This window comes from Capra hircus, chromosome 16, assembly GCF_001704415.2.
Source record: "Capra hircus breed San Clemente chromosome 16, ASM170441v1, whole genome shotgun sequence".
In the NCBI taxonomy this organism is placed as follows: Eukaryota; Metazoa; Chordata; class Mammalia; order Artiodactyla; family Bovidae; genus Capra; species Capra hircus.
The window spans coordinates 42,257,384-42,270,481 of NC_030823.1; the positions used below are offsets into that span (position 1 = coordinate 42,257,384).

At 44.2% G+C, this 13,098-nt stretch overlaps 1 protein-coding gene across 4 annotated transcripts in view; it reads left to right on the plus strand.

The window, feature by feature from the left end:
- Positions 1-13,098, plus strand: part of CLSTN1 (calsyntenin 1) — a 76,137-nt gene that overhangs the window by 57,190 nt on the left and 5,849 nt on the right. For 2 of the 4 annotated variants that reach the window (XM_018060380.1, XM_018060381.1), the window contains 3 exons: positions 7,597-7,759; positions 10,907-10,963; positions 12,271-12,428. In XM_018060380.1, the coding sequence (XP_017915869.1) occupies positions 7,597-7,759; positions 10,907-10,963; positions 12,271-12,428 (378 nt within the window). The remainder of the gene's footprint in view (positions 1-7,596; positions 7,760-10,906; positions 10,964-12,270; positions 12,429-13,098) is intronic. The other 2 variants (XM_018060382.1, XM_018060383.1) reach the window with 1 other exon arrangement.

Below are 13,098 nucleotides of genomic sequence, written 5' to 3' on the forward strand. Positions count from 1 at the left end.
CACACCTTATTTTATTGCACTTCTCAGATATTGGTTTTTTGGGGGGTCATACTCTGCAGCATGTAGGATCTTAGTTCCCCAACCAGGAATCAAACCTGTGCCCCCCCTACCCCGGCGCCTGCACTGAGAGCATGGAATCTTAACCAGTGGACTGCCCTGGAAGTCCTAAGCATTTTCAGATGATAGTTACAGTTTTTAGTAAAGTATTTTTAAATTGGGCTTCCCTGGTGGCTCAGACAGTAAAGAATCTGCCTGAAATAGAGGAGACCTGGCTTTGATCCCAGGGTCAGGCAAGGTCCCCTGGAGGAGGGCATGGCAACCCACTCCAGTATTTTTACCTGGAGAATTCCATGGACAGAGGATCCTGGCAGTCTGCAGTCCATGTGGTCGTAAAGAATCGGACATGATTAAGCGACTAAAATACACAGACACACAGACACAGGTATTTTTTAGACATGCAGTTGCACACTTAATAGACTATGGTATAGTGTAAACATAACTTTTTATGCTTTGGGAAACCAAAAAATTCATGTGACTCACTTTCTTGTGATACTTGATTCATTGCTGTGGTCTGGAGCCAAACCTGTGGTATCTCCAAGGAGCACCTATATAAAGAAATAGTATGTTTCAAATATAAAATACTATGTTATAATTTATTGAGATAAGCAGCACTTACTTAAAAATTGAGATCCTTTTATTTGTTTATTCATGTCTAAGTCTTTGGCTCCCAAATTGTGCCCAGGACTCTAGGTGCCTCAGCAAATTCAGGGGATATTTTAAATTTTCAAGGAACCAGCAGTCTTGACATCTTTCAGACATCACATGAATTGCTAGGTCTTGGGAGTTTACAGTTTTGGCATTAGATCATATAATACTTCTTGTGATGATGTCATATCTTTGGAAGGCTGATTTCCTAGCAGTTACGGTGGTAAAAAAGCAAGTGTCACGTGCAAAGAATCGGTGCCATTATAGGAAACAAGGAGATGCTGTGAACTGAGAAAGCCTTTCCATTACGATCACAGCAGGTTGTTTTGTCTCATGATTTACAGTTGGGACAAGAAGGAAACCTTTGGCCTGGGCTTAATTTATTTGTCTCCTGGAGTTAGTAGATATGAGCGGACATAGTGTTATATGTGCTTATAGTTGGTGAAATATAACATTGTCTGAAACTGTTACAAGATAGATACATAAGAGCCCATATGAGAGGAAGAAAGTGTGTTTTGGTAGAAAGATGAGGTCACTGTCCAGGTGACAGCATTCATTTCTTACTGTTGTCATTTTTATTTACCTAGATCATTTCTTTCTCAGAAACCATTGTCATAAATTCTTTCAAGACACTAAGAAAGGTATCCAGAAAAAATTTTTTGCAGCGTAGGTAGACATTTTAGGTATAGTTCTGTTTTCATAATCATAGTCCGCATTTATATATTTAGTTTCTTATTTTCTTTTAAATAAAAAAAAATTCTGACTGCACCCCATGGCATGGGGGATCTTAGTTCCCCAGCCAGGGATCAAACCCATGCCCCCTGCAGGGGAAGAGCAGGGTCCTAACACTGGACTGCCAGGGGCATCCCAGTGTTTAGTTTCTTCTGTTGACATTTTTTTGAAACTTTCTCATGGAAAATTTTAGACACAGGTAAGAGTGGACAGATGAGTATAAGGCACAACTCCACACGCCCTTCAGGTGGGTTCAGCAGTTATCAGCTCTTGGTCAGTCTTATTTCATTGTTACCTCCCCTGTTAATAATTTCTCAATATCCATCCAGTGTTCAGGTTGTTTCATAGGTGTTTTTGTGTTTACAGTTTTGTTTGTTTGAATCAGGATCCAATAAGAGGCCACACATTGGGATTGACTGTGACTGATAGACTTTTTGAGTTTATTTTAATCTATAGACTCTCCTCTACTCCCTTGGAATTCATTTGGTAATAAAATCAGGCTTTAGTCCCATAGTCTTCAAGAGTTTAGATTTGACTGGTTGCTTCCCTGGGGTGTAATGTAACATGCTCCTCTGTCTGTTCCTCCTTTTAAGAATATTTATTTATTTGTCTGTCTGTCTACCTCCTCATGGCTGTGTTGGGTCTTAGTTGCAGCACGTGCACTCTTCGTTGAGTGCATGGGCTTCTCTGTAGTTGAGGCACGTGGGCTTAGTTGCTCCTCCGCATGTGGGATCTTAGTTCTCTGACCAGGGATCGAACTTGAATCCCCTGCATGGGAAGGCAGATTCTTAACCACTGGACCACCCAGGAGGTCCCTGCTCTCTTTTCTTTGTACCCTGTACATTGGGAGTGGGTTCTAAAGACCTAATCAGAATGCGGTTTAATGTTTCTGATCTGTTTAAGCCCTGGCTCTGGTTTCTTCTCTTCGTGATGTAAGCAGCCATCAATGGTCAGTATCACTGTCCTTGTGGCATTTGTTTTCTGGTCACTTGGGTGATAGGAAGTGTGTTCCCAGGAAGGGCTCATGGGAACAGTTAATTCCTAAGTTCTTACATGTTGTTTTAGTAGTTTGTCTGTGGCCTTTATACTGAAGGTCACTTTGGCTGGATATCTCATCTCTGGCTCAGATGTAAGATTTCTAAGAACAGAAAATCTCTCCATTGAATTCTAACGTAAAATGTTGCTGTTAAACTCTGACAACTTGATTTTCTTTCATTTATAAAATATTTAGCCTGTTTGTTTGGATGATCATAGGATGTATTTCTTTCTCTTCCTCTTCTTTTTAATTTTATGAATACATCTTGGTGGTTTTAGGTCTGTTTTCCCAAATATGTGTTATTCCCTTTTAGTCTCTAGTTTCAAATGTTTGGGTATTTCATGCAGGGTTTTCGGTGTTCCTTTTCATTGCTTTGGTTTTCCTCCCTGGGGACTCTTTTTTATCTTTTGTTGATATTCTTCACCTTTTTTACTGTAACCGTCCCTTTCATTTAAATCATTTCTGTATCCTGTCACCTCGTTTCTGAGTTGCTTTATTTTTTTTTTTAATTTTTATTTTTACTTTATTTTACTTTACAATACTGTATTGGTTTTGCCATACATTGACATGAATCCACCATGGGTGTACATGCGTTCCCAAACATGAACCCCCCCTCCCACCTCCCTCCCCATAACATCTCTCTGGGTCATCCCCATGCACCAGCCCCAAGCATGCTTTATCCTGCATCAGACATAGACTGGCGATTCGTTTCTTACATGATAGTATACATGTTTCAATGCCATTCTCCCAAATCATCCCACCCTCTCCCTCTGAGTCCAAAAGTCCACTCTACACATGTGTCTCTTTTGCTGTCTTGCATACAGGGTCATCATTACCATCTTTCTAAATTCCATATATATGCATTAGTATACAGTATTGGTGTTTTTCTTTCTGGCTTACTTCACTCTGTATAATCGGCTTCAGTTTCATCCATCTCTTTAGAACTGATTCAAATGTATTCTTTTTAATGGCTGAGTAATATTCCATTGTGTATACGTACCACAGCTTTCTTATCCATTCATCTGCTTATGGACACCTAGGTTGCTTCCATGTCCTGGCTATTATAAACAGTGCTGCGATGAACATTGGGGTACATGTGTCTCTTTCAGTTCTGGTTTCCTCGGTGTATATGCCCAGCAGTGGGATTTCTGGGTCATAAGGCAGTTCTATTTGCAATTTTTTAAGGAATCTCCACACTGTTCTCCATAGTGGCTGTACTAGTTTGCATTCCCACCAACAGTGTAGGAGGGTTCCCTTTTCTCCACACCCTCTCCAGCATTTATTGCTTGCAGACTTTTGGATCACAGGCATTCTGACTGGTGTGATGTGGTACCTCATTGTGGTTTTGATTTGCATTTCTCTAATAATGAGTGATGTTGAGCAGCTTTTCATGTGTTTGTTAGCCATCCGTATGTCTTCTTTGGAGAAATGTCTATTTAGTTCTTTAGCCCATTTTTTGATTGGGTCGTTTATTTTTCTGGAATTGAGCTGCATAAGTTGCTTGTATATTTTTGAGATTAGTTGTTTGTCAGTTGCTTCATTTGCTATTATTTTCTCCCATTCAGAAGGCTGTCTTTTCACCTTGCTTATATTTTCCTTTGTTGTGCAGAAGCTTTTAATTTTAATTAGATCCCATTTGTTTATTTTTGCTTTTATTTCCAGAATTCTGGGGGGTGGATCATAGAGGATCCTGCTGTGATTTATGTCGGAGAGTGTTTTGCCTATGTTCTCCTCTAGGAGTTTTACAGTTTCTGGTCTTACATTTAGATCTTTAATCCATTTTGAGTTTATTTTTGTGTGTGGTGTTAGAAAGTGATCTAGTTTCATTCTTTTACAAGTGGTTGACCGGTTTTCCCAGCACCACTTGTTAAAGAGATTGTCTTTACTCCATTGTATATTCTTGCCTCCTTTGTCAAAGATAAGGTGTCCATATGTGTGTGGATTTACCTCTGGGCTTTCTATTTTGTTCCATTGATCTATATTTCTGTCTTTGTGCCAGTACCATACTGTCTTGATGACTGTGGCTTTGTAGTAGAGCCTGAAGTCAGGCAAGTTGATTCCTCCAGTTCCATTTCCATTCTTCTTTCTCAAGATTGCTTTGGCTATTCGAGGTTTTTTGTATTTCCATACAAATCTTGCAATTATTCTAGTTCTGTGAAAAATATCGCTGGTAGCTTGATAGGGATTGCATTGAATTTGTAGTGAGTTGCTTTAATTATGAACTTGGTTTTTACTGTTTTATGTCATTCTCCTAATGTCTTTTAGCATATTTTAAAATAATAGATCATCATTCTCATCTCTTTTTAGGTATGACTTTCAGGTATGGTTTCATTAGCTGAAGGGATATTATTCCCTTTGGTTGTCTTTTCTTTTCCTTTTAAAAAACTTCATGTGGAATTGAGTCATGATCATTTCCACTCCCCCACCCTCAGTTTTACATGAAATTAGCTTTCCTACACTTTGAAAAGAGATAGTTGATCAGCAGGACTTTTTTTCCCCATAGCTTTAAGTTTTGAACTCTCCCTTCTGTTGTCTTTATAAAGGTTTTTTTTTTTGTTTTTATGTGGCTTCACACCCTCTGGTATCTCCTGAAATCTGAAACCCTGTTGCTTTTCTCCACCTGGCTTGTTTCAGCATTCATGTAGTCACCTCATCAGCAGTATTGTCGTGGGTGTTGTCTGTGGCTTGGGGTTTTACTCTCCTCATCTCCCTGTTTTCAAGGAAATTAAAAAATTATTAATTCTACTGCTATCTTCACTTCCTGCATAGCTCAGTTGATAAAGAATCTGCCTGCAATGCAGAAGACCTGGGTTCAACTCCTGAGTCAGAAAGATTCCCTGGAGAAAGACATGGCTACCCACTCTAGTATTCTTGCCTGGGGAATTCCGTGGACAGGGAAGCCTGGTGGGCTACAGCACATGGGGTTTCAGAGAGTCAGACCCAACTGAGTGACCGAGCACACACACACACAAAGGGGAGCGAGGCTGTTGTTGATGTAAAGTGAGTAGTTGGAGTGGTCCCAGGTGGCACTAGTGGTAAAGAACCCGCCTGCCAGTGCAGGAGACAGAAGAGACACGGGTTTGATCCCTGGGTTGGGAAGATCCCCTGGAGGAGGCCATGGCAACCCACTCCAGTATTCTTGCCTGGAGAATCCCATGGACAGAGGACCCTGGTGGGCAACAGTCCATGGGGTCACAAGAGTCAGACACGACTTAGCGATGCACTTGAACTTGACTACTCTCTTCTCAGAATATGCTCATGGACTTTGACCAAATATTACTGATATTTAAGTACAGTGTTATTCTATTAATCCCCTGCTGCTGCTGCTGCTAAGTCGCTTCAGTCGTGTCCAACTCCGTGCGACCCCAGAGATGGCAGCCCACCAGGCTCCTCTGTCCCTGGGATTCTCCAGGCAAGAACATTGGCGCGGGTTGTCATTTCCTTCTCTAACGCACGAAAGTGAAAAGTGAAAGTGAAGTCGCTCAGTTGTGTCCGACTCCTAGCGACCCCATGGACTGCAGCCTACCAGGCTCCTCCGTCCATGGGATTTTCCAGGCAAGAGTATTGGAGTGGGTTACCATTGCCTTCTCCACTAATCCCCTAGAAACCTGTAATATTTGTAAAACTAGGAATGTAATATAAATCACTTTCTGAAGAAACTTCTATTACAGAACTTGTTTGAAATAAAGATTTAAACTAAAATTAAGATCTTACCTATCTCAAAAGTGAATTACTGTGTAATTCCCTTATTTAGAAATATGTGATGACACATTTATATACACACATATCATGAGCATATAGTAAACATATATACAATGTTATAGGTTTGAATTTTTCCTCAGGCTCAAAAGCAGTTGCTTTTCTTTTGGGAGTAATCTTTGGTAATGTCTTCATTCATTTTGATGTTTGTGGCCTGTTTAAGCTCTTGATTTCTCCTTGGTTCAATTTCTTAGAACTAAAAGGTAAATTGGGCAAACTTAAAAAAACAGAAATCATTCGTTTATTTAATTTTTGGCTTCATAGCTGCTTGGGCTTGTCTCTGGTTGCAGCAAGCAGGGGCTTCTCTCCCGCTGGAGTGTGCAGGCTTCTCATTGCAGTGGCCTTTCTTGTTGGAGGGCATGGGCTCTAAGATGTGTGGGCTTCAGTAGTTGCAGCACGTGGGCTCAGCAGTTGTAGCGCACAGGCCTAGTTGCTCTGCCACATGTGGGATCTTCTCACATCAGGGATTGAACCCGTTTCCAGCATTTGTCAGCAGATTCTTTATCACTGGGCCACCAGGGAAGATTTGGGCAAACTTTTTGAAAGGCATGTTTAGAAATTTCATCCCACAGTATCTCCTCCTCTGCTTGTCCCTGTTCTTACATAAAATATAAGCCAGAAATCAGGCCAGTGCCAGACCAGCTGGGGCCTCGGAGACTGCAGACCAGCACTTCCCGTGTGACAGCAAGGGAGATACTCAGTGATAGGAGAGGAACTCAGTTGAATTTGGCCACCTGAGCTTTATGTTCATACTTGTATAGAGCATCACCTTTGAAGCGAGAAAGGAAAGCACATGATGCATAGCAAGCCTCGTTCTGAGACGGGAGGTGTTTTTCATTTTGATCCAGAAAAGGAACTGCCAGCCCCCCAAGTGGTGTCCATCCTGCCAATAATAGAATTCCTTGGTGTCACGCTCCTGGCGGAAGAGGGTTGGGCAGCTCACTGTTTGAAGTGCCCCTCCCTGCCCCCCGAGTCTGACATGTCCTTGAGGTGGTTGTCACCTGGGCCCTTTGGGTGAGACACGGTGGGAAGAGACATATTTTGTTGCTTTTTTTAAAATTTATTGATGATGTGGACCATTTTTTAAGTCTTTATTGAATTTGTTAACAATATTGCTTCTGTTTTATGTTTTGATATTTTGGCCACAAGGCATGTGGGATCTTGGTTCCCTGACCAGGGATGGAACCCACACCCCTTGCATTGGAAGGCGAAGTCTTAACCACTGGACCACCAGGGAAGTCCCTGTTGTTGCTTTAAATCCTTTCCGTTCTAGGAAAACAGAAATTCATTCTCGTGTCCAGTTGTGTGAGAAGGTGAGAAGGAAGGGGGGTGTTACACACCTAACACTTCCTTTGGCCCCACAGGTCTGTGACGAGGAATGGCATCACTATGTCCTCAACGTGGAAATCCCCAGTGTGACCCTCTACGTGGACGGTGTCCCTCATGAGCCCTTCTCTGTCACTGAAGATTACCCACTTCATCCATCCAAGATCGAAACCCAGCTCATGGTTGGGGCTTGCTGGCAAGGTAACGGTCACGGGTACCCCTTTTCCCTTCAGTCTACTTTTTCTCTGCTGTGTTGATATTAATAGAAGCAGGCTCTTCTCAGAATTCTCCTTCCTTGCTGTCCTGTCCTTTACCTTTTCATTCCTTTGCCTGGTGTTGCCTTTCTGGGGGCATTGCTGTGCAAGGCTTTGGGGCAGCTCTGTGATGGACGCTGGAGGCAGTGAAGGATGGGAACGCCCTTCCTGAGGGCCTGGGAGGGAGTGTTGTGCAGAGAGAGAGTGTGTTGAGGAACATGTTTATAAATTACTCTGTTGATTGGAAAGTTTACAAAAACACAGAAACAGCAGATAATGTGAGTTTCTCTGGCCCAGAGGGCACGTCAGAGTGTTTGTGCTTAGTAGCCTGGTAGAAGGACTAGAGAAGAGTCTGTGGACGTCTCTGCTTGGTAGAGTATTTGTGCTTGGTAGCCTGGTAGAAGGACTAGAGAAGAGTCTGTGGACATCTCTGCTTGGTAGAGTGTTTGTGCTTGGTAGCCTGGTAGAAGCACTTCAGTGAGGACTAGAGAAGAGTCTGTGGGCATCTCTGCCGAAAGACCAAGATGGGATGTGTTGGCAATCACCAGCAAGACAATACAGCTTATTTTTGTTTTCTAAGTGGCAGGCTGTGTGCTTATGGCTTAACATACATTATCTCATTAATTCTAAGTGATACGTCTGTGGGGCAGAAGCTCTTTTTATCCCTATTTCACAGATGAAAAACTGAAATGAAGAAAAGAAGCAAGCTGTGTTAATCAGCCAATCACATGGCACTAGGGTTTGAACCCCTGAAGCTGGTGCAGTCAGGCCAGGGTCTCTGATCCACCAAACGAGGAGTGTTAACCTTTTCTGTGCCATGGATTCCTCTGGTAGTCTGGGAAGCCTGAGGATCCCTTCTCAGAAGGATAATTTCTTATGAATCTGTAAAATAAAATACATAGGATTTCAAAGATGACTAATTAGATTGGAGTACATACAGTTATGAAACTGCTTAAAGCCCTTGTTTGTGAAACAGTACATTTGCGCCACTGTTTATGTGTGAAGACCAGGCACATCTGTTAACTGCTGTGAGTCAGAATAGCAAGGGGCTTGTCGATGTGATGGGACCTGATTTCTATTTGCAAAGTCACGGTTTCTTCCAATATTCTTGTCATTTGTAGCTGACATTTATAAGGAAAGGGAAAACTAAATATTAGAAGTTAGTGAAAATAAGCATGTGATTTTTCCCACCCAAGTTCATCAGTCCCCTCGTCTGCCGTTGAGGTTCATGGGGCCCCGCCTCCACCCCTTGCCCTTGACTCTGTTGTGTGACTGCAGGGTGTCATCATCATCACATGTACCTGCTAAATCAGCCTTCCTTTTCCTTATCTGTGGAAGTGTTGTTACCTGGAGTTAGACTAGAATTTTATGAAAGAGCCTAATTTCCAAGACATCATTTGAGCAAATTCTGGGAGATGGTGAAGGACAGGGAATCCTGGCATGCTGCAGTCCATGGGGTTGCAGAGTCCAACACGACTGAGCAACTGAACAACAGTTTCCAGGACAGTTTTGCTGCTTTTAGGAGGACTGAATTTCATAATTTTCCTGCAGATCCTTTCAAATGAAAAGGAATATGACAGTATTCACAGTGAACTTCTTCAGTGAATCCCCAGATTTAATTCTGGTGACAGTCGGTTTGTAAGAAATGGGAACATGAGACCAAGGAGTGAGGAATAAATTATTAGGCATATCGGAAGTGTTTGTTAGTCTTAAAATTTCAGTTCATATTAGCTTCCACAGTTTCTCAGTAAAGACTTGAATAAGAATACAAGGGCCAACCTAAGTGTTAGTTTGTATTCTGAGAACTTTGTTGCATGGGTTAAAATAAGCCCTCACATTCCAGTCTGCCTTCCTGTTCGTGTCCTGGTGCCTCTGCTGTCAAATTGCCGTCACTTTCACCCTCTCTCATCTCTTTCTACCTCAGCCCTCTCGGCATCCTCAGCCAGAAAAATCTCCCTACATCCCCAAACCAAACACAAGTTTTTAAAAATTGTAGTTAACAGGAAAAAAGATCTCCTTTTCCTTTCAGGGGATTTGAGATCCCTTTCTTTTCAAATTCACCATGGGGAACTCAGGCTGGAGGCCCCCTCATGGCATCAACAGAAACATCAGTTCTAACTGTGGGTTGTGAAGACAGAGGAGCTGTGTGGGCCCCAGGGCTCACCTGTGCACACCTGGCCTGGAGCCCACTCATCTGCAGCTAAAGCTAAAGGTGGAGAGGCCTGTTCTGCAAGGTGGGGTGGACACAGGGAAGCAGTCTAGAAAGTGGAGACTCTGTCCTCTTATTGGGTGGGTGGGCGCCTGGTGGGGGCAGCAGCTGCTGTCCCCGAGCCGTCACTGAGTATATTTCTCTGGGTTAAGTTCCCTAATCTCTGACTCCCTTCCTGTTCAGAAAAACTGGTTAAAAATGCCTTCCTTCCTCTGTCCCTTGGAAGTCAAAGTCTTGACCAATTATGTACTCCCTTCGAGCCTTCAAAAATCATACACATTTACTACATACCAACCTTTGGGTGCCGGTGCGTGTGTCCCTGTCAGGAAGGCTGGCGCTGTGGTCTGGGAGGGCTACCATTTGCACAGGGCCCATCTCTGCCACCAGCGTCAGCCACCGTCTGGCTGGGCCCTGCCTGGGCAGGTTGAGATCAGTGAATTGAGCACACGGCTTTCACTGTCTTATTTTGAATCCAACTTGTGTTTTGGCAAGGAGGCTATAGGAAGGTGAAATGAAAGACTGGAAAAAGATGAACATGGTCCTACTGTATAGCCCAGAGAACTATATTCAGTATCCTCTGATCAACCATAATGGAAAAGAATATGAAAAAGGGTGTGTGTGTAGCTGAATCACATTGTTGTACAGCAGAGATTAACTTCGTAAATCAACTACACTTAAACTTTTTTTTTTAAAGGATGGGAAGAAGCACTGGGGTCGTAAAAGGTGATGATGTACAAGCTTCATCTAGGTGGAGTGTGTCAAGAGGGATGACAGGCGAAGTGTTCTCTTTGGGTTTGGTAACTTTTCGAAACTAATTTTCAAGGTCCACTTCTGAAGAGCCTAACCTCTTGGTCCTTTTATATTGTCTGTCTTGCTTTTCTACAGAGTATTCAGGAGTTGAAAGTGACAATGAAACTGAGCCTGTGCCTCTGGCCTCCGCAGGTCCCTGGACTCTTTTGCCTACGGTTCACTCTTGTGTTTCATTTAAAGACGAGACCTCCATTCATTGCCCATTCCGCATGCGACACCCCAGTTGCATTTGGGTCCCAGACACTGTCTTGAGCTGCTGCTTTGCCTTATGCTGCCCCATTGCATCATGGGATTTCCTTTTTCTGCCCGTGCCGATCCCAGCTGAAGTGAGAGCAAATGACTCATTCATGCGAGGCACTAATGGGAATATCTTTTACCCCTTCCATCAAATCTCACCCCATCCCACTGCCTGAGACACCTTGCTGAAATCTCACAGGCCAGGCTTGGGAGGCTACCTCCTGCTTCTTGTGTGTCTGAACCACCAGACAGGAAAAGACTCATGTCTAGATATTCTGTCCTGCCTGATAATAAATTCTAAATAATGTTTCTTAGAGATCTCAATCCCTAACAATGATGTTGTGTGTAATCTCCTTGTCAGAATTGAGACATGCTGCTGACAGTCAGGCTCTTCTCCTTCAGTGTAGCCACAGGGTTTACTACCTCCTGGTTTTGGCTCTTTGTGACAACCTGTCAAGGGCCGCTTTCTGGCTTTTTCTTATAACATCTTCACCCTCAGTAGTTGGAGACAGGCATGCTGCCAGTCAATGAAACAGCCATCTGAGTGGCCTTGATACTAGGCTTCTAAGTGCAGGATGGTGTTTTTTAACATTCATCTTTCTACTCCTGCTTGTGTATGTTCATCCCCGAGTTTGTATATATTCTGGGAATATGCTCAGCTAGAATAAAAGCAACCTAAGGCGAATTCCCTTTTGGTCCAGTGGTCAGGACCCAGAGCTTTCACTTCAGGGGCCCAGGTATGATTCCTGGTGAGGGAACTGAGATCCTGCATCACATGGTGCAGCCAAAAATAAGTTTTTAAGAGGCAGCCCAGCATCTGACCCAGCTGACTGAGAAGGCAGTGGTTGAAGAGACTGGCTCCAGTACGGTGTCCCTTGTGTGCCACGGTGACCAGTGCAGCATGGACCCCCCTCACTGGGGAGTGGCCACACGAGTGGGGACAGTCATGGGACCTCTGGGCTTCTGGTGAGGGACACATCACCACCAGCTCCTCTCTTCTCCGGGCCACATGCATGATCATAAACCATTTAATTTCCTCATTGTGCTTCCATGTCAGCTGCAAGGCTAACAGGATCTGATAGGAACTAACCCGCATGTCCACCCATCAAGCCACCACCACCGGTAACACCACATTGAAAAGTGAGATGGGAGGCCCCAGGCCGCCCCCGCAATTTCTGCTTTCCCTCCCCCATGTTCCACAGGTGGTGACTTGCGCATGACCCAGTTTTTCCGAGGTAATCTGGCTGGCCTGACCATCCGTTCTGGGAAGCTCACAGATAAGAAGGTGATTGACTGTCTGTATACCTGCAAAGAGGGGCTAGACCTGCACACCCCCGAAGACAATGGCAGAGGTGTCAAGGTAACACAGGCACCCCCCTGCCTGGCACCCCACTCCCCTGCACCCACAGCTTCCTTGACCTCAAGTGCAGAGGCCGCTGGTACAAGGGTTGATCTGTTTTTAGTCTTAGCACCTCCGGCACCACACCCTAATTCTCCAGCTCTTTGGGCCCCTGTTCCCCAGTCGTCCTGTAGTCTACTTCCATCCTGACACTGACTGGGCACCAGGCCCCACTGCCCACCAGACACCTGCTCCTCAGCTGCCAGGTGCAAGCTTCCAGGCCCCCGGTACCCACACTTCATCCAGCTTGGCTGCAAGTCCAGGGTTCCCAAAACCCCTCCCCCTTTTCAGTTTCAATAATTTGCAGAACTGCTCAGAAAACCCCACAGAACACTTTGCTTATGGTTACTGGTTTATTGTAAGGGATGCAACTCAGGAACAAGCAGGTGGAAGAGATGCTCAGGGCCTGGGGTGAGGGGAGTGCACAAGGCTTCCACCCACCCCACCCCCAGCACCTTGCTGTCTGCAAACCCAGAAGTTCTCCAGACCCTGTTGTTTGGGGGGTAGGGGTTGTAGAGATTCCATTATATAAGCATGATGGATCAAATCAGTAACCACTGGTGATCAGTTAACACAGTCTCCAGCCTCTCTCCCTTCAAGGGCAGGACTGAAGGCCCACTCTCACCACACG